Source organism: Aplidium turbinatum, chromosome 12, assembly GCF_918807975.1.
Source record: "Aplidium turbinatum chromosome 12, kaAplTurb1.1, whole genome shotgun sequence".
Taxonomy (NCBI): domain Eukaryota; kingdom Metazoa; phylum Chordata; class Ascidiacea; order Aplousobranchia; family Polyclinidae; genus Aplidium; species Aplidium turbinatum.
The window spans coordinates 12,032,251-12,052,896 of NC_137483.1; the positions used below are offsets into that span (position 1 = coordinate 12,032,251).

Genomic DNA, 20,646 nt, shown 5'->3' on the forward strand with positions numbered 1-20,646 from the left:
TTTGAAAGAAAATTGTTAAGGCGTAACTGCAGACAAACGCCAACTGTTTTCGTTCTAGTCCAGTCGCTGAATTTAAAAAAAATGGTCAAACCCGGAAAAAAATAATAGCCTATTAAGCTGAAACTTTTCCAGGTGGTTCTGTTGATGTCAAAAAAGCCCCATAATTCCCCCTTGGAATAGTGAGTTTTGGCCATTTTCCATAATGGCAGCAGCTCCCATAGGCCAAAAATTTGAAATCGTCTAAAATTGATCTTTTATACGTCATCAGAAAAATATTTTATGCTTTCTAATATTAATTTTTTCCTGGTTAAATCACTCAGCGACTGGACTATTCTGAGGGATCTCTTCAGTGAGGCGAAAGAAAGTTGACTACGATTGCTTCAGTGTTTCGGTTGATTTGGCTTTTAAGTTTTCGTTCTGATTGGATAGTTGTTTGGTGACGGAGGCTAAGTGATAAAATCAAATGACTTTAACTTTTGAGATTCAAACGCAAAAAAGATTCAATTTCTTTCTAAGTCTAAGCTAAATCTTCTTTTTCTAAAACTTTTATCATCACCATTAAATTTCTTCCTCTCGTCGAGGGTTGGAGGCAATGAGGCGCCAAGTTTTTCTGTTGTGAGATTTTTCTTCTGCAGTTTTGTAATTAAGTCCTGACCAGTAGGCTGTGCCAATTAATGGTGAGGTTCATGGATTTTTCCTTAACTTTCTGAAAATTTGTAGTGGACTTTTACAAACACAAACGTGAAAAAAAAATTAAAAATGATGACGTCACACGGTCGCGCTGGGCGTTTTTATGGTTACCAATACCCATTTTCATAAAAATTGTCATATTTCGAAAACCACTCTACCGTAGGCTACTATCTTTAATACAAAAAAATAGTAAAATTGGGTTTTTTGCTTATAAATATTTTTCAAGTAGTGCTAGAATAAAAAGTGTTCTTAGAGCAGATATAAACAATTTAAACATGCCCCTTCTGCAGCTTTTGATGTACGGTAACGTCCATCTTTTAATCTCCAGTGGTTTTCGAAATACATTATGACAATTTTTATAAAAATGGGTATTGGTAACCATAGAAACGCCCAGCGCGACCGTGTGACGTCATTACTTTCAATTTTTTTTTCACGTTTGTATTTGTAAAAGTCCACTACAAGTTTTCAGAAAGTTAAAGAAAAATCCATGAACCTCGCCATTTTTTGGCACAGCCTACTGATTAGTCTTCAATATCGTTAGTCCAAACTCTAAAACTTTAGGTCAGAGGTGACGAACCTGCGGCCCGTCAAACAGTTTTGTGCGGACGCAAAACAATTTGACAATCGCTCATGCATCAAAGACAAAAGACATCTCAAAGCTGTTTTATACCTTCACTGGTACACCTTTCCTTTGCTATTTTATTGTCCTAAACAATAACTTTCAGGGTTTAACGTTAGAAAATAGAAAAGCTATAAGATAAAGTTGTGAAAACACTATTCACCAACTTCACCTTGTATTTTTGGTTGATTCCAAGCTATGCCGTCACGATTAAAAAGTTGTGTGGCTCGGATAACTCATGTGTAATTGACAAAGTGGCCCGCGACCGCAAAAAGGTTCGTCCCCCATGCTTCAGATGAAACTTTTTTATTGGCGAAAAAAATTCGTTTTGCTCTAGTTTAAATTTCAAAAATAAAAGTCGTCTCGTTTGATACAGTTATATACATCCATGGCCTACAATTTTACGTTAGTGGTAACCATGTGTTACCGATGTAGGCTATATTTTAAACGTAGGCTTATGAGTTTAGCCATCTTTCCCTTCTGTTGGTGTCCATTGCATGTTTACTTTGCCGATCTACACATGTTTGCGACAGCAGCAAAAATTTTAATTGAATTGAACTTGTCATTTTGATCACTTACCTCACCTAACAACTCTCCAATCCGACATAGGATGATGCAACATAGGCTTTTGGGAGGTGCGGTGCTTGACTTTGGGAGAGTAGCCTAGAGCGAATATTTGGTTCTTCAACTACGGTACTGAAGATGACAAAAACTGAATGTAGGAAATACTGATCCGCAACAATTTGAAATTTTAACACTTTCAAAAGTTTTTTTTTATAAAAAACCTACCCTACCAGGACAACCACTTACTGTAATCCTGATTACAGTAACCTTATGAATTATTGCTGTATAAGAATTTGTGTTAAGAACCCACAATATAGATTTTGGCCAAAGAATATTTGTGTTAAGAACCCACAATATAGATTTTGACCAAAGGCATGCAATATCTTTACTGTTAGCCTACTTATTTTAAGTTGATTCATGGCTGATAAAGACAATATGATTGCCGGTCAATTTCACCAAGATTTTATGTGGGGGACTGCAACCGCATCTTACCAGATTGAAGGTGAGTCAGTCTGATGAGCTACGGTAGCCTACTTTACTGAAGTCATCAAGTTTGATCACACTGGTCAAATCCACGATGATCTAAGAAGCGTTAGAGCAGTTGTTCTCAACCTTTTTGTCTTGGTGGACCCCTTTTGGTGGCTTTTGAAGCGGTCACGGATCCCTAAAAATTTCTATTTAAAATTTTGGTATATCGCCTCTCCTCATGGAATCATAATTATGTCACATAAGTTTCGAAGCAACACACTTAGAGGAATTTGCTGAATTCGCAACGCACTTGACGATTGATGAAATTATGTTATGAGCTATATGTTGGCACACAGGATCAAACATCAGTAATCTATATGCTCATTTGATGTTTTTCTATAAATTTTATCAAAAGTTAAGAGAATACTTGCGACCGTTACAAAGAATTTCTCTCTTTTTTTCATTTTTAATCCATATTAATTTGTTATAATCACCGTCATTGCAAAATTGTGAGTGGTAATGGTAATAGACTGCTGACCAACATTTGCATTTCCTAGTTAATCATTGATCAACAATCTACTGCAGTGGTTTTCAACTAGGGTTCCGCGGAACCTTAAGGTTCCACCAGTAAGTCAAGGGGTTCCGCAAGTTTACATTCAAATCCGAGAGTCTATTTTATTATTATATGGCTGAAGTTTCTTATTGAATTTTTTACGAGAATAAATGTAATTTTTTACAGTTTGTATTTTTATTGTACATAAATAAATCTGAACATGAGTATTTTAATTTAATTTTATTAATCAAACGATGTTTTTTTGCATTTTTTTGCAATTAAATTATTGAACAGGGGTTTCTCGAGCTTTTGGAATGTTTCATTGGGTTCCGCTCCACCAAAAAGGTTGAAAACCACTGATCTACTGTCTCGAAAGAATTAAGTTGAACATAGCCAACATAGCCTTATTAAAAGGTTTAAGTCATTTATATGATTTTTTTAGTTAAAAAACCAAACCTTTGTGCAATGTCTTTTGCAATTTCAAAAGACGCACCCGTGCGTTGCGACTTAGGCCTACAGTTTGAGAATCCATGTAGGTCCAACGCTCTACTGACTGAGCGAGCCGGGCTTGGTGTATTGTTGCTTGCTGAGTTTACTTTTATTAGTGTGCAGTTTTTTTCTACTTTAGGCTACTGATTGACAGTTGAACCGGATGTTCATAGAAAAATCTTTTGAAACAATATTTTTATAGGCGCATGGGACAAAGATGGTAAGAGCCCCAGCGTCTGGGATGTTCATGCGCATACTGAAAACAAAATAGAAGATGGTTGCAACGCGGATGTTGCTTGTGACTCATATCATAATTGGAAAGAGGACATCAAGCTTATAAAGGTTATGATCAATTGCAGTAGCCTAGTCTTTAAGTTAGCATCTAATCGGTACAAATGTAAAGCAGCTAACTACCCAAGAGCAAGTCGCTTAATTTTGGGAATCTGTAGCCTACCCTCGGACTAAGAAAGCTTCTCTGATTAATCGGAGCTGTTTCGCATAATTGAAGAATGAGAGACTTCGAACTACTGACGCGGGCGCGGTTACCGAGATTGGCAGATTGTCGAGAATGAAGATTCTGCTTGTAGAACAGTTGTCGGCTGTGAATTACGCACACAATTCAAAAATGGAACCAGCGCTTCTTGGTCTTGAAACTTCTTCGTTCAAAGCTGAAAAGTTTTAGAAACTCCTGGTTACATGGTAGAAAGTACAGTGGTAGAAAGTACATTGGTTGCTTGTGGATCTCTTATAAACGTGTGTACTTTTGTTTATTGTCTTTTTCAATGCTATTGTATCGAATAAAGTAGGCTACCCAACTTTACGTCGTTTTCAAATACAAACACGACACGATATTTTTTGGTACCTTTACATGCCAACGTTCCCATTTTGGAAACATAATAAAAAACAAACAAAGAAATAAAAATAATAAATTTTTTTCATAAAATATTCTTAGTTAGACTAAAAACTACAATATAGCCTACAAAAAAATCACGAACAAATAACGAGAGATAGCCTTCGCCGCCTGTAAAGAGTTAAAGTCAGTCGAAGTTATTGGAGCTAGCGCAAGACAGCAAGTTAAATAGATTTAGACTCTTCTGATAATTTAATTATAATTATTGTTAATTGTAGTATCCTATCCTCCTTTTTATCTGGTTTGAAAATCAAAATATGTTTTTCTTTACCATGTCAGTGATTGTTTGGTTTTCATTGCAGGCCATGAATAACACGCATTACCGTTTCTCCTTGTCATGGCCAAGATTGCTGCCTTCTGGTGACGCATCTTCTCCTAACCCAGCTGGGGTGGCGTTCTACAATGAATTTATTGATGCTCTACTCGCTGAAAATATCAAGCCATGCGTGACGCTATATCATTGGGATTTGCCGCAATGGTGAGCATAACGATTTGCGCGAGCAATCTTCGAACTTGAAAATTAATCATCATCAAAAATCCTATCAGTCGTGGAATCTAGATTGTTATGGTGCTATTTCATTGGTATTGAGTATAATTGTACCGTACTATTCTCGGAACAGACAAAACAAACGTTTTCTCTCATCATGTGCCGTTTTCGAGCCGAAGGATGGCTGTCAATTGCTTCCACACGTCACGTTCTTTCGCTACTCTCTATGCTTTTCCGATGCTTGACAAGTCAGTCCACTGTTTTAAATTACCTCTTCTGTACGTCTTATTTTTCCCCTAGGCTGCACCTCTCCTTCTACCATACTTTGATTGATTGAATCTTTATCCTCGGACTGGGAAAGCTTCTTGCAGAGCTTAATCCTGGCAGTTTCGCATACTTGTAGAGGCTTTGAATCACTGACGCAGGCCCGGTCACCGAGATTGACAGAGTGAAGTTTCCGATTGTTGAAGTGTTGTTGCCGGGGAATTATTCCATCCATTAGATGCCGCTGAATGAAGAGGAGTCCTTAACGTGCGTTGCTCAAGCGCACACCCCAAGAGTCGAACCAGCACCGCTATTGATCTTAAGCAACTGATGTAGCTGTCCTGCCGATTATCTCACAACATGTTCTGCGAATTTCATCTTTTGGTTTGCTAAATCGTTTGCATATTTATTTGCACTCCAATTCTTTTTCTAATTGTTTGGTTTGTAATGTGTTTTTTATCTGATAATTTTAGTATCTTCTGTAGCACCAGAGTTGAAAAACATTTTTTTTTTGTGAATTTCTTTGCTGTAGGTCCAACTTTCACTTTCCGTATGACATACCTGGTTTGATATCCAGGGTTGCCATACCGTCCTTATTTCTAAGATTTGTCCTTATTTTGAAGGGCCAGGTCTTAGAAAACTTAAATGTGCTTATTTCTAAGAAATGTCCTTATTTTCGACTTGCGTCCTTATTTTGTCTTATTTTCAACAATTACAGAACTTCGATCGTTTAATATTCTAAAATTACTTTAATTAGTTTCCTCTAGTCATCAGATTCTTCAACGCCAAAGTGCGAGTGCGTCTTCTTGACTTGCGATCGATGCCAGGCGAGACCTCGGCACAGATCACGAACTTTATTTTCTCCTCTATTCAAGAGAATAGCCTAGACATGAAACAGCTGTCATCGTTTTGTACCGATATAATGCACCAGTGAATTTTGGAGGATCACAGCATAGTGGAAAAAACAACGTCTTCTCTCGTCTCAAAGAGCAAACATTGCATCTGTTCCCAGTCGACTGCCCTGCTCATATTTTGCATAATGCAGCAGAGAAGGGATCAGAGCGCCTTACACTTGACATAGAAACAATCGTACTGATGATTGGTAGCCACTTCAAAAGCCAAACTGGTAGAACGATGAGGCTCAAGCATTTCTGTGAGGAGCTTGATAGCAACTACTCGACTCTACCAACATACACGCCGACTCGATAGACCACACTTGATGCTGTACTCGAGCGAATGATCGATCTCTGGGAACCACTCAAAGCGCATTTTCTTTCGCTGAAAGATCCACCAAGAATATTGGAGGATTTCTTTAAATCAGAAGAGTAACTGATCATTGTTTCATTCCTCCACAGCGCTTTATTGCTCTTCAATAAATCACTGTTACTCTTGCAAAAGTCAACTACATTGTTTCCAGAACTGGCAAAGATAATTGAATTTTTCAAGATCAAAATATTGCAACGCCAGTGTTCAGGATTTTTCGGAGCAACAACAGACGAACTACTAAGAACAGTCGATGAAGAGCATGCTAAGGTTCTCAAAGCGAACTTCCAGGAATTCTACACCATTACTTTGGAATATATCAACAAGTGGTATCGATTTGAGAAGCATCCAACGCACATCAACTGGACCCTGCTGAAAGATCAAGCAATCGAGTACGAGGAAGTCAAGGGGTTGGCGCCGGGACTACAGAGAAGTAGTCCCGGGGTTGGCGAAGCAAGTTGATCCGCTAATGGCAATGAAAGATGAGCTGTTCAATGAGGTCTCGGCTGTTAACACTGCTCAAGAAGATTCCAGATGATGTGTTCAGCAAGGATGAACCTGAGGTTAAGTGGATGAAGATCTTTACCGGAAACAACTCTTTTCCGCTGCTCTACATGCTGGTTAGCATCATTTTCTACTTTCCAGTCAGCAATGCATTTGTAGAAAGAGTGTTCTCTCTTGTTTCGGCGCAGTGGACCAAGGAAAGGAATAAACTTAGTGAAATGACAGTCAAAGCCCAGCTAGCCTACAAGTAGCCTAAAGATAAACCTATACCTGAGCTGCCGTGAGATCCATGAAGCAATTTGCCAATTTCTAATAACAAGGAGTTGCTGGAGCAGATTGTTGCTGGCAAAAAGTATGGAATGTGATATGACACGGCTCGTATAAATACAAAGTAGGCTATGTCCAAAAATGTTTTTTAAATGATAATCTATTTTTTCGGTTGTCCTTATTTTTGGGTCCATGTCGATAGTAACCCTGGATATAACAATAGTCTCAGTTTTTATTGCAAATCTATATCTCTTAAATAAAAATTAAACAATTGCTATTAATTAGACGCAAGGTCTACGGTTCTGATTGGACCCGACAAGAAAAACGAATATAAGCAAAAGGCGAAGAAATTTAACTTCTCGTTGGCAATCACATTACCATATTATGCTGTCTATATTAAGCAAATTGACGTTATTCTCAAAAAAGGAATGCCTTCTTTCAAGAAAATTCTTTATTTTACAGCTTGCAAGAAAAAGGCGGTTGGCAAAGTGATGATATTATAGAAAAGTTTAAAGAATACTCAAGATTTTGCTTCGATCAATTTGGTGATCGAGTAAAGCTTTGGATCACAATAAACGAGCCACATATCTACGCGGCTCTAGGATTTGGTGCTGGCACGCATGCTCCTGGAATCAAAGGTAAGTTATTTTTCTGCTGCTTGGCATAGGCGAATTGTAAAATCGATGGACTAAGCCTATTTCCGGATTAGGAAAGCCTTTTTGAAACCTTAATCTTGAAATTTTTGTTACCTATAACTTATGGTATTCTAGAATTTAAAGGCTTTGAAACGCTGATGCAGGCCAGAGGCGCCGGAACGATTTTTGACTGGGGGGGCAAGATTATGAAAAAAGGGCACTTTTTTAAGTTTTAAAATAAGATATAGCGATAATGCTGGGCAGTTCGGTAATCGTTTTCTCCTATTAACCATATAAATCGAAATGTGAGACAGATGAAAATAAAGGAATGAAATAAGTTATATTGAAATAGCTTGAACAAGTAGAAACGAAAAATAATATTCACGCTCATAGCGTCACAATCTGCTGCAAAGTATGAATGTGCCCACGGGATGATTTGTATACTGTAGGCTACTGTATATAGACAAATATCAAACCAATCCAAAATAACTTACATTTTACGCGCGTCGATTACTCGAATGAGCTCATTTGCAACAGCTTCTAAGTCAATGGCGTCCATCACCTGTTTGTGAATATTTCCGAACATTCGGTTGTTTAAATTGTTGTCTGTCATTGTGGTACAATGGCACATTTTTATTCGCCTCATGGCGCTAAAACTGCATTCAGCATTCACCTTTCCTAATTTGACCTTATTATATCATAACGGCTTACTTACACTTTTCCTTCTAAAAAATTTTAACTTCCAGGTTCTTACACTCTTTGCTATGCTAAGACGTTTATACCATTTCTTAACTTTCCTACAATTCTGTATCATTTAGATATTTTTTCCAACTAAAACCAAGACCACGAGGAACATTTTCTTTTCTCATAAGTCAGCCATCAACAATACCCGGCCATCCGGCCCTACCTTTGGTCCTATTCTATGCAAAACTATCGTTAGTGGTGCCTCGAATCATTGGCGTTTGATTTTCACAACTGGTGGTAACAATAACATCAAGCATAGTTGTGACAAAACCGTCTTTGAAGAAGCATAGGAGTGGTAGAATTTCAATAAATTATGTTTGTGACCTACACAATAGCTCATTATCAAGTAATGATACAAGAACTATGCATATAGGTATATAAAGAACAATGGCACGGAAGGGCATCATGTAACCTAGTGTGATATAGAATTTTGTGTGTGAATATTAGTTTGAGGCAAAAATAAAAGTTTGTAATTAAGCTAAAAGCGAACAGCAGAAATTGTTATATTGAAAAATGTGTAGTAGCTCAAATGACCTTAAAAGGGTACCATTGCCCCCCTTTTCCCCTATCCAAAGAAAAATTCGATCGCCCCCCCCCTGCCTCCCCGCTTCCGGCGCCCCTGACGCAGCCAGTTTATTGACATTAACAGAGTGAAGTTACCTCTTTGAAAAAGATCACAAAATCCTACGTGTAGCCTACGCCATGGTATGCAAATCTGTAATTTTGTTTTAGATCCTTTTCGCATATTTTATGCTGTCTCTCGTACTCTTCTTTTGGCTCACGCGGGTGCTTGGCGGTTGTACGACACGGAGTACCGATCGAAACAAAATGGTGAAGTTTCAATGACTTTCAATAGCGATTGGGCTGAACCAAAGAATGCTTCCGATGAAACACATCAGAAGTCTGCAGAACTATATTTGCAAGTTAGTGTTACCATGGCCACCTGGAGATGCGGCCTGATTTGTCACATTTTTCAGATTTTGATTACAGCTACTGCTAGTGCTGAACTGACATTTTTTGAGATGTTTTCCATTTTTGCGGTTTCCTAATGACAAAAAACTTTTTTGTTGCCTTGGGGAAGCAGTAGCAAATGAGAAAAAGCAAGTTGAAAAACGCAAAATCAGACTGTTATTCAAAATTAACAGTCTGACTAAAATCTACAAAATCAAATTTTCTTTGTTTTTCAACATGTGAGGATGTTAAAACCTATTGTATCATCTGGGGGGAAAAATAAAGAAAGCGTAAAAATCTAATTTTTAGATAAATTTATTTAAACGTTTGCCCAAAGTTAGAAAAACCTGGAAATTTCTGCAAAATGTGACAAATCAGGCCGTATCTTTAGGTGGCCATGGTGTTACTATATAGGTTTTATTAAGGTGCTAAAAAGCGATAACTGTAGCCTAATAGGTAGCTACCTAGCCGATAGAAAACTTAAACTTTAACTTTCTAATATTTTATTTTTTTGAAAAGGCTGTAGCCTAGTTTAGGTCCAACTCCCAGACCAGTGACAATGAATAGGTATCCTTCATAACTCACTCGTATGCAAATACAATAGCCTGACAGGTATATTTTTATAGAACAAAAAGCATATCTATTAACCTTTGCAGCAAGAACGACATGTATGGTTCGACCGATTGAAGAGAAATTCTTTGGTTTGTGTATGGGTTACGTCAAATAGAACATATAACGACGTTCTACGTACAGAATATAACTTAAAGCCTAATATGCAGTATAGAAAATAAGAGGAATAGGTTGCACGTTACAGCTTCAGCATGCAAGCTATAATTTTCCTTTTTTTGTTCAGACTACTTTGGGTTGGTTTGCTCATCCTATATTTGTTGACGGAGACTATCCACCAATGTTTAAGGAATTATTAGCAAGAAGAAGTAAAAACGAAGGACTTGCAGAATCTAGGCTTCCATCTTTAAACGCCGAAGAGAAGAAATTGATAAAAGGTAACAAATGAAAGTATTTGTGTATAAGTATAAGTGACCTATTTATGAATTATTTTTTGCATCAGATAAGAATGTCCATACTCAAATCACCCCCCCCCCCCAAAAAAAAATACAAAAATAAAAGACATAGGCTACAGCCTACGGTAGTAGGCTATACATACGCAGCTGCGGATCAGTTCAGTTTGTTTTTATTTCTGACTATCACAACGAAAAGACAATATATGCCAAACATAGCAGAGGTCTAGAAAAAGGTAGAAGCGACAAAACCACGGACGTTACGCTATGACGTGCATGATACCAAAGCAGAACAATCAGTTTAAAATAGGTCTACGGCACGGTCGCAACACCTTATAAGCTAATAGGATTTTTCAAAATTTGACAAATTTTGCAGCCCAGCCTAAATTGGAAAGATAATAACGTATAACTGCATTTAATAGACATGATTATTATTATTTGAAACTAATTAAAGAATTAAAAAGAAACATTAGCCTGATACTTTACTGATGTTATATTCAGGTACACACGACTTCTTCGGCATTAATCATTATACTGCCCGATTGTGTGAGCCTGTGAGTGAGGAGACTCAAGCAATGGTTATGCATCCTGATCTTGAAGCTTTCGTTCATCCTAATCCTGAGTGGGAGCGCGCAGGTGATTTTGAAATCTTTGATGAAGGCTGCATAAAAGCAGAAAACGTTCTATTTCTTTTTCGTAAATTGATGTTTTTAAGCCTAATGGCGTGCTTTTCTTTTATGAGGTTACTTTATTATTTATAGTATATGAATATTTTTAAAGTAGGCCTAATGCCATATTAGTATTTATTTTTCACTTTTATTGATAACATGAAAATGTCGCAAGAGAAGAGACCTACTAATAAAATCTTAAGCTGAGAAGTTTTTTTTTGCAGGGTCGCATTGGTTGTACGTAACGCCGTGGGGATTTCGTAAACTGCTCAACTACATTGCCAAAAATTATGGAAATCCGCGAATAATAGTAACTGAAAATGGCTGTTCTACCAAACATCCTATCAGTGAGCCTGGCGATACCAAACAACTCAACGACACACAAAGATGTCGCTATCTCACGTCGTATATAAATGAAGCCTTAAAAGGTGAGGTGTAGCCATGTCTATTTTAATGCATTTGATCAAGCTCAGTGTAAGGTGATTTTTGTTACACAATAAGAGCGGACATTTTTTAATTTAAACCAATGAAAAGGAAAAAAAAATGTTTACCAGCTGTGGTCAAGTACGTTTAACTTTGTATTGGTAAAGTAAGAAATAGTCTGCGGGCTAACGCTTAACCTACCTAAGTAATAAACCAATGGAGTATGTTTCAAAATAACTTTCCAAATTGTCTTCTTTTTAACAGAATAAATATTTAAGGCTTACATAAGTCAGCAATTGATAATAATCATTAATCTACTTAATCTGCTATTTTCAAATTTTAGTTTTCAATCTAGGTTGTGCCAATAAAACGTATCTTTCTGTGCTAAATATATCCTATAGCTCCTGGTAAATATTAGCTATGTTGTCTACAAGTAGGCCACTTCAATTTGGACACCGGAGGTTACTTTAGTTTGAACAGCGAAGGTCAAAGCTCAACATGTTTTTTATATGTCACTTAACTTGAAGTGCCATCGTCATGTGGACCGGATATTTTTTAGAAATTAATAGCCAACTTATTGGTTTGGAAAGGTTCAATTTGGGCGTAATAAAACTCGCCTATTAAGTTAACCCGTTATAAAACCTTACCTTACTTACAACACTAGGACTAAAGACTTGTAAGGAGGCTACTCAAAACAAGTTTACCGCAATCATATGAATTTTTGTTAGTTTACTCAGTAGCCTATTTTTTAAGGATTAATAGCTTTTTAAAAACGTCTTACAAAAGGGTGCACAAGAAAAAACGAGTGGAAAAAGCAATTGACAAAAGTAAATTAGGCTATATTTGAAATATCTTTTCTCTTTCAGCGTATCTGATCGACGGTGTGAACTTGCGTGGATATTTTGTGTGGTCGTTGATGGACAACTTTGAATGGGCAGCAGGCTACACAGAGAGGTTTGGGATTCATCATGTTGATTTCGACGATTCGAAACGAACCAGAACACCGAGAAAATCTGCGTTCGTATACAGCAAGATTGTGAAAGAAAATGGTTTCAGCAAACCACCTGTTATGAATTATTCAGAAAATTGAGTGACGTTTATTTTCTTGGATCTATTTTGGAAAATGCTTGCATTTTTGTTGTTGCAGGCCTAATCTCCCTGAAAAGTTAATCAGCTTTGGCGAACTTGTAGCTATACAGTGACCTTCATGGTAAACACATAAAGGATAACTTACTGTTAGACGTGTTGATTTAAATTGGACCTGCACCAAGGCCCACTGTATGCCTATTGCTGTGAATTCTTTCCACAGTTGGCTGCCAAAAAGATTACTGAAAACAAATGTTGTTAAACGTCATAGCCTACAGAACAGCATTTAAGTTAATTTTCTAACATTCGTTTTTATTTATCGCTAGGCCATGCGTTGTATTTCAATAATTTTATCTAATCTAAAATATGCAAATAATGTTTTTACCTGATATAACCTATTTCTACTTGCAGCCCTACGTTCACAATTAATATATTTTGTGGACCTTGCAGCCTGTAGGCTACGTATTTCTTTAAAGGCATACACAATGAAATTTTCAAACGGGAATTAAGCATTAAAATGCGTAAACTGAACATTCAAGAATACATTTCAAAAAAAATTACCGAATAAAATTTGTTTTCAATGGAGCTGGCAAGGCCCAAAGTCCAATGTTTCATTTATTTTCATTTTTTTTCAAAATGACCAAAAAGTGCAAACACAGCTCGAGAATACGTAATAAAAAACAGCAATAACAAAAGCCACGTTACAACATCTGATGTTTTAACATCAGATCTGAGGTTTTGAGCAAACTGTCTGATGTTTTGACGTTGAAATCTGATGTTTTGATGTACATACATACATAGCCTACAGTTAAATTGCCGGCAGTAACAACTGTTGCGTGATCAGCTGATTGCTCGTCTTTTATTACGTAGACTGTACAGTCGCACGCTTCGCTACTCAGGCCCATTCTGGTTTTGAAAGCTCTGACAAAAGTACGCGCAGAATGCTGATCACACCGCAATGGGGCAAAATTTTATTGAAAATCGTTTTATGGTAGCAAGTTAAACACAAAGAACGTGGAAAATCGCCAAGTCAGGTTTTTCCTTTAGCACCCCTTTAAGTTTTAGATTTAGGCTGCTTTGTAATTGTAGTAGTCTAAAACGTATTGTTATAGTCCTGTTTGGCAATCTTTTCAGGCTTTTATACAAAAATTAGGCTATAATATCAATTTCAAACTGAGCCTTTCAATCTCGAGTGCTTCCGCACTTGTAGCTTACGCTGCTTAGCGTAACTGCTTCGTCAAAAGTATGATAAATTTGCAAATTAAACTTAAAAGCCACTGCTTCTCCATATCCGGAGGTTTTGTAATGGGGCTAAACATTTTGACGACTAAGGTAGACTACTGTGTCAATGAAATTAAAGTTGTTAAAGCGATCACTGAGCTATAGGTTAGGTCTATAGATTATTAAAGGCCAACATCCTATTAGAGCCTATTTGTAGATAAAAGTCACCCTCATGACGATTATCAGGGGACATTGTACGGCTGGATTCAAGTCATTTAGCCTATTTTCTGCATGCAATGTCTTATGATTCAAACATGTTTTCCGTTGCTAAGATCAGGTTGAGCAGATTATATTTCAACAGGCTTATAGGCCTGCACATGTGTTTGAATATTATTGCTTTTTCTGCGCATTATTTTTTTTGTACGTAGGCTAAGCCAACAAATTGCGTTTATCAAGAAATACTTTGCTGACGTCACGTAGCATACTGTACAAATGCAAATAACGATATCAAATTATTGTTCGAAGTTTTGATTTATGATTTTATTCTACCCTTGCAATAAAGTTCTATTTTTTAGCCAATGAAATACTGTATAAGTTTTGTTTATTTTGTTTCATTATCTTTATCCTGCATTGCAGGAAAGCGGACTTGAGCGCTATGCATCGGTGTACGCCTTCCGACGTACACCTGACCCACGCTGCAGCCGACTGCAATGTCTGTTTCCGGTTGTCTACTCTACTTATGACTTAAATTTGGTACTACCCATTACTCGAAATCGATCACTGGGTAGGGGCAATTATCGTAAAGTTTCTTGCCCAGAGAAACAACAGCAAGTGCGGGTGGCTGGAGTCGAACATGCAGGCTCTCGACTGCGAGTCCAACGCGCTAACCACTCGGCCACTGCTGCCGATGTTAATAATAATATAACGAATCTTTCAGCATTGATTGATTGATTGAATCTTTATCCTCGGATTGGGAAAGCTTCTTGCAGAGCTTAATCCTGGCAGTTTCGCATACTTGTAGAGGCTTTGAATCACTGACGCAGGCCCGGTTACCGAGATTGACAGAATGAAGTTTCTGATTATTGCAGTCTTGTTGCCGGGGAACTATTTTATTCTTAGATACGGCTGAATGAAGAGCAGCCCTTAACGTGCGTTGCTCAAGCGCACACCCGAGAGTCGAACCAGCGCCGCTTGATCTTGAAGCCTCTTCGTTCCAGAAGTCATGCGCTAACCAACTGAGCTATCGGAGCCGTAACCAACTGAGCTATTGATCTATCATGTAACATAGGCTACATAGTCTGTCGGCGCCTCTTAAATTATTACGAGTGGACCTGGCCACCATCGTTATTGTTTTTTGTTTTGTTTTTTATTGCAGAAAACTGAAGAAAAATTTCTTTGTTTAATTTTTAGAACGTAGAATTAGGCTAATCTTTCTATCGAAGAAACCGTAGTGGCTGAAAACACTTTCAGCGTAGGCTACACACACTGTTCGACATGAGTAGCCTAGCAATTCAGTAGCCCATGTTCCATATTGTGACTGACCATCTTTATCACAACAGATAGCTTTGCTTAGGGGTGTTAATATGATATCTGAACAACCTTTTTAGGTTTAGAAATTAACTTAGCAAATTCAAGCGAAAAAAGGCGGATAGTCCATCAGGGATGAGGTAGCCTACATATGCCTATTAAAAGAACTTAGCCTATATTTAAACGATGTTTTGATTAATTCTGCTTAAAATTAGGAAACGCGATTATTCTGCGACGCCCTTTTGAAATTTCCAACAACGATTCAGGGCGTCGAGGCGTACCGGTAAGCTTACAACTTTAGAACCATATTGACGTAAGTCTAACATGGGTCGACTAAAGAATGATTAATAATTTTTGATTTGGTTGCTTATAAATCTTTATCCTCGGACTAACATAGCCTTAATTAGGTTATTACTGGTACTTTCGCAAAGGCTGCTTGTAGAGGCTTCTGACACAGAATTAGTTATCAAGGTTGGTAGAGTAAAACTTCCGATTATTGAAATGTTGTTGCTGGGGAATTTTTCTATCCACTAGCTGCCGCTAAATAGAGAGTAATCCTGAAATGTGTTGCTCAAGCGCACACCCCGAGAACCGAACCAGCGCCGCGTGATCTTGAATCCTTTTTTGAGTATCTCTTGATCCGGCGCTTAACCACTGATCTAACAAGGCAGACGGTTTTAGCAAATGAAGACCAGGCTGGTACCGGTGGCCTACAATAAATCAAGAATATTTACTAAAAATATCAATCCACGCATAAGCAAACACAAACGAAACTTTTAGGCCAACAGTCAGCAACCTACGGCCTGCAGGCAGGCAGGCTTTGGCATGCCAAGGAAATCATCCGGCTTGTAGCCCCTTTACAAAATATAGATAGTATATTATATGGCCAACCAGCGATATATTATAATTGGATAGAGAAAAAATATTTCTTTGTTAATTATTTTGGTAGAATCACGTCTTTGATTTGCAGCGTTTCTGCTTCTGTAAACAAGGAGTTCAACATAAAGCGCAATTATGATACAAAACATATTTGTTTTTTCAAGTTAATGGGTCAAACAAGCAGCCAGAACCAGTTACAAACAAGCTGCAAAGCAGGAAGCATCATCAACAACCTCACTGGGCGCTCAGCAAACTCCCCTTGCCAGTGCCCTGTTTCTGCAAATGCAATCGCTTCCCAAGTATGCCAAGTGCAGAACGGGGTCTACAAGACAAAGGACTGCAAGGTATCCTTGTTGCCTAAGAAGTGTCTGCTCTGTGGCGATCGAGTGGAAACACCAAAAACTGAAACAATCTCTGGAGACTTCACACAAGAAGAGTTCATACCGCCCTCCGCACCTACTGAAACCACACACGTCTCCACTGCCCGATAAGATCTGGAGAAAAGCTTTAGTGGTTGCCTTAAGCCTCAAAAGATCCTGCCTCAAAAACCAATAAAGAACCCAAGGAGTTATCATCCGATATCCCTCCTTTGTGTTCCTTTTAAAATTCTAGCAAAGCTGATCTATGCCAGCATCAACTCAATCATCTACCGGGTAGAACTTACCGCTCTTCCCAAAAAAGCAAGCTGGGTTTCGGAGCGAAAAATCCACCGCGGATCAGGTCACACTCTTGACCCAAAACACAGAGGATTGCTTTGAGGCAAAAAACGTCCGTATGGCACCGCGGCCTTACTTGCAAGCTGCTTCGTCTGCTTCCAGACCGACATGAGGTCCACATGATCATAGAACTTGTCAGGAATCGAAGCTTTACACTCACCATCGGCAACCCACGACAAACCAGACTGACACACCTGGAAAAGGATGTCTCACAGGGATCGGTTCTCCTCTTCTTTTTAGCATCTACAATTCTACACCCACGACCTGCCAAGCACGGTCTCCTCAAAATACGCATATGCGGATGATCTGGCAATTCTCTACTCCACAAAGTCGTGGGAAAAACTAGAAGACACCTTACGACACGAAAACCCTCTCAGCTTAACTTCAAAAATGGCTAATGAAACTCAGCGAAACCAAAACTACTTCAGCAGCTTTCCATCTACACAATCGGGAAGCTGATCGTAAACTGAATATTCATAATAATGGAAAGCCTCTGCCTTTCTTTTCCCAGCCAAAATACCTTGGGGTGACATAAGAGATCGCTCACGTACCGCCACCATTTGGTGTCACTGCACTGCATTGAAAAATGCTAAAGGAATCGTCGGTTCGATAACTTTGCGATTTTTTTTTCGAGGCCTTTTGGTGTGCTGTCTCGTTTGTGTACAATTGTTTGTGTGTATGTTTTGCCTGTGCGTTGTATGCTGTACATTCGTCTAGAGTGATATTTTGAGCACCCAAAATAAACTTTCTGACTTCGCTCACAAAGTCGAAAGCTTAACCATCATGGCAAAACTTTCAATTGTTTCATCCCTGTCTGCGTCACCCACGTACATTTTATTTGGTGATCGCCACTAATTTTGATTTTATTTCATTTACAAAACCTGTACCTAAAACCAAGGTATGGGTTAGTCTGTAATTACAAAAAATTAGTTTGCTGTCTGAAAAATAGTGTAAAACTTGCAGTCTTCGGTGAAATATTTGTTTTCTGACAGCTTGCAGTATCTGGCAACTCTGGTTGTTAAAACATTTGCTCATCAGCGTTGCCACTCCTAGTGTTTTTCCACTAGATCTATTAGGTTTTTGGGTTGCATCTAGTGTTCTAGTGTTTTTTTCTGCTATCTAGTGTTTTTTTTAGCGATTTACCGCTATGTTGGTGTGCATAAGTTTGGACAGTGTTCAAAGTAGCCCTCACCTATTGTTGTTTGGTTGCATCAATGTGTTTGTAGTGCTTTTCAAAGTAGACTCGAGTTTTTTGTTTAGTTACACCCAATGATGACCAAATTTGAGATATTTAGCATAAATACTTTAAAAAATACACACAAATGACTGTGAAAAGTGTTCAAAGTAGACTAAAGTAGGTAGCGTAGCCTACCTTATAGTAGGCTTGCATTTCGTCAGCTTACATTTGATGAGTGTGGAGTTCTTAGACTACACTACCACAGAGATGATTGTGAGTAATACTGCGTTTTTGACAATATATTTGCAAAGGCCAAATTTTGGAAAATTTTGTTCGCCCCCCCAAAATGTTTTACTCCTCTACGGCTATGACTTCAGGGCTCTCACTTTCAAGGAAATTCAGTTCTATTTTGAAATTTTAAGGACTTTTAGCACTCACTAACGCCATTGGCTGTCATTTTTGGGTGCTCTTCCACAAGACGCCCTGTTGGTCAACCAGACAAAATGATGACGTCACACATTGGAATAGACTATTATGAAGGAGGAAGTGCGGGGTGGAAATGGAACGAAATACACCAGAAGGAAATTGTCTCCCATTCATTCATTTCTTGTTCAATTTCAACAAATTTGCTATTGTTGGAAAGCACAAGCATAGATCTAACCAACTAAATTAATACCAAGTCCTAAAATACTACTAGCTCCATCTGGTGGCCACCTAAACTTGACCAAATTCAAACCATCACCAAAACTTCATTTTAAATGATAAACAATCTAAATCAAATCTAATTAAAAGAACATGTTACTGTTTATTGAAGTGCTAACTTTCATTGTTATATCTTATTGAATATGCGCGCAATCGTTGTTCGAAGACAGCCCCCCAACGAAGCTTTTGCCCTATGCATTTCAATGGCGAATCGATCGTCTTCCAGTTCACGCCCTGCATGTTCACGATAATTAATTGTCTCCCATTTATTCATTTCTTGCTCAATTTCAACAGATTTAGTATCGTTGAAAAGCACAAGCATAGATCTAACCAACTAAATTAATACCAAGTCCCAAAATACTACTAGCTCCATCTGGTGGCCACCTAAACTTGACCAAATTCAAACCATCACCAAAACTTCATTTTAAATGATAAACAATCTAAATCAAATCTAATTAAAAGAACATGTTACTGTTTATTGAAGTGCTAACTTTCATTGTTATATCTTATTCAATATGCGCGCAATCGTTGTTCGAAGACAGCCCCCTAACGAAGCTTTTGCCCAATGCATTTCAATGGCGAATCGATCGTCTTCCAATTCACGCCCTGCATGATCACGATAATTAATTGTCTCCCATTTATTCATTTCTTGCTCAATTTTAACAGATTTGCTATCGTTAAAAAGCACAAGCATAGATCTAACCAACTAAATTAATACCAAGTCCCAAAATACTACTAGCTCCATCTGGTGGCCACCTAAACTTGACCAAATTCAAACCATTATCAAAAGTTTATTTGCAATGATAAAAACATTAAACGACAACCAATTAAAAGAACTTGTTACTGTTTATTGAAGTGATAACTTTCATTTTTATACCTTATTTAATATATGAGCAATCGTTGTTCGAAGACAGCCCCCCAACGAAGCTTTTGCCCAATGCATTTCAATGGCGAATCGATCCTCTTCCAGTTCACGCCCTGCGTGATCAATGGTGAATCGATCGTCTTCCAGTTCACGCCCTGCATGTTCACGATAATTAATTGTCTCCCATTTATTCATTTCTTGCTCAATTTCAACAGATTTGCTATCGTTGAAAAGCACAAGCAGGGATCTAACCAACTAAGTTATAACCAAGTCCCAAAATACTACTAGCTCCATCTGGTGGCCACCTAAACTTGACCAAAATCAAACCATTATCAAAAGTTTATTTGCAATGATAAAAACATTAAACGACAACCAATTAAAAGAACATGTTACTGTTTATTGAAGTGCTAACTTTCATTTTTATACCTTAATTAATATATGAGCAATCGTTGTTCGAAGACAGTCCCCCAACGAAGCTTTTGCCCAATGCATTTCAATGGCGAATCGTTCGTCTTCCAGTTCACGCCCTGCGTGATCAATAGCGAATCGATCGTCTTCCAGTTCAAGCCCTGCATGTTCACGATAATTAATTGTCTCCCATTCATTCATTTCTTGCTCAATTTCAACAGATTTGCTATCGTTGAAAAGCACAAGCATAGATCTAACCAACTAAGTTAATACCAAGTCCCAAAATGCTAATAGCTCCATCTAGTGGCCACCTAAACTTGACCACATGCAAACCATCACCAAAACTTCATTTTAAATGATAAACAATCTAAATTAAATCCAATTAAAAGAACATGTTACTGTTTATTGAAGTGCTAACTTTCATTTTTGTATCTTATTCAATATGCGCGCAATCGTTGTTCGAAGACAGCCCCCCAACGAAGCTTTTGCCCAATGCATTTCAATGGCGAATCGATCGTCTTCCAGTTCACGCCCTGCATGTTCACGA

At 38.0% G+C, this 20,646-nt stretch overlaps 1 protein-coding gene across 1 annotated transcript; it reads left to right on the plus strand.

Moving 5' to 3' along the window:
- Positions 1-2,290: 2,290 nt before the first annotated feature.
- LOC145780592 (cytosolic beta-glucosidase-like) lies at positions 2,291-12,608 on the plus strand. The gene is made up of 9 exons (XM_082592218.1): positions 2,291-2,375; positions 3,586-3,725; positions 4,596-4,771; positions 7,541-7,716; positions 9,190-9,380; positions 10,262-10,412; positions 10,929-11,063; positions 11,320-11,523; positions 12,385-12,608. The coding sequence occupies exons 1-9, from the start codon at positions 2,291-2,293 to the stop codon at positions 12,606-12,608; spliced, it is 1,482 nt and encodes a 493-aa protein (XP_082448344.1).
- Positions 12,609-20,646: the final 8,038 nt, after the last annotated feature.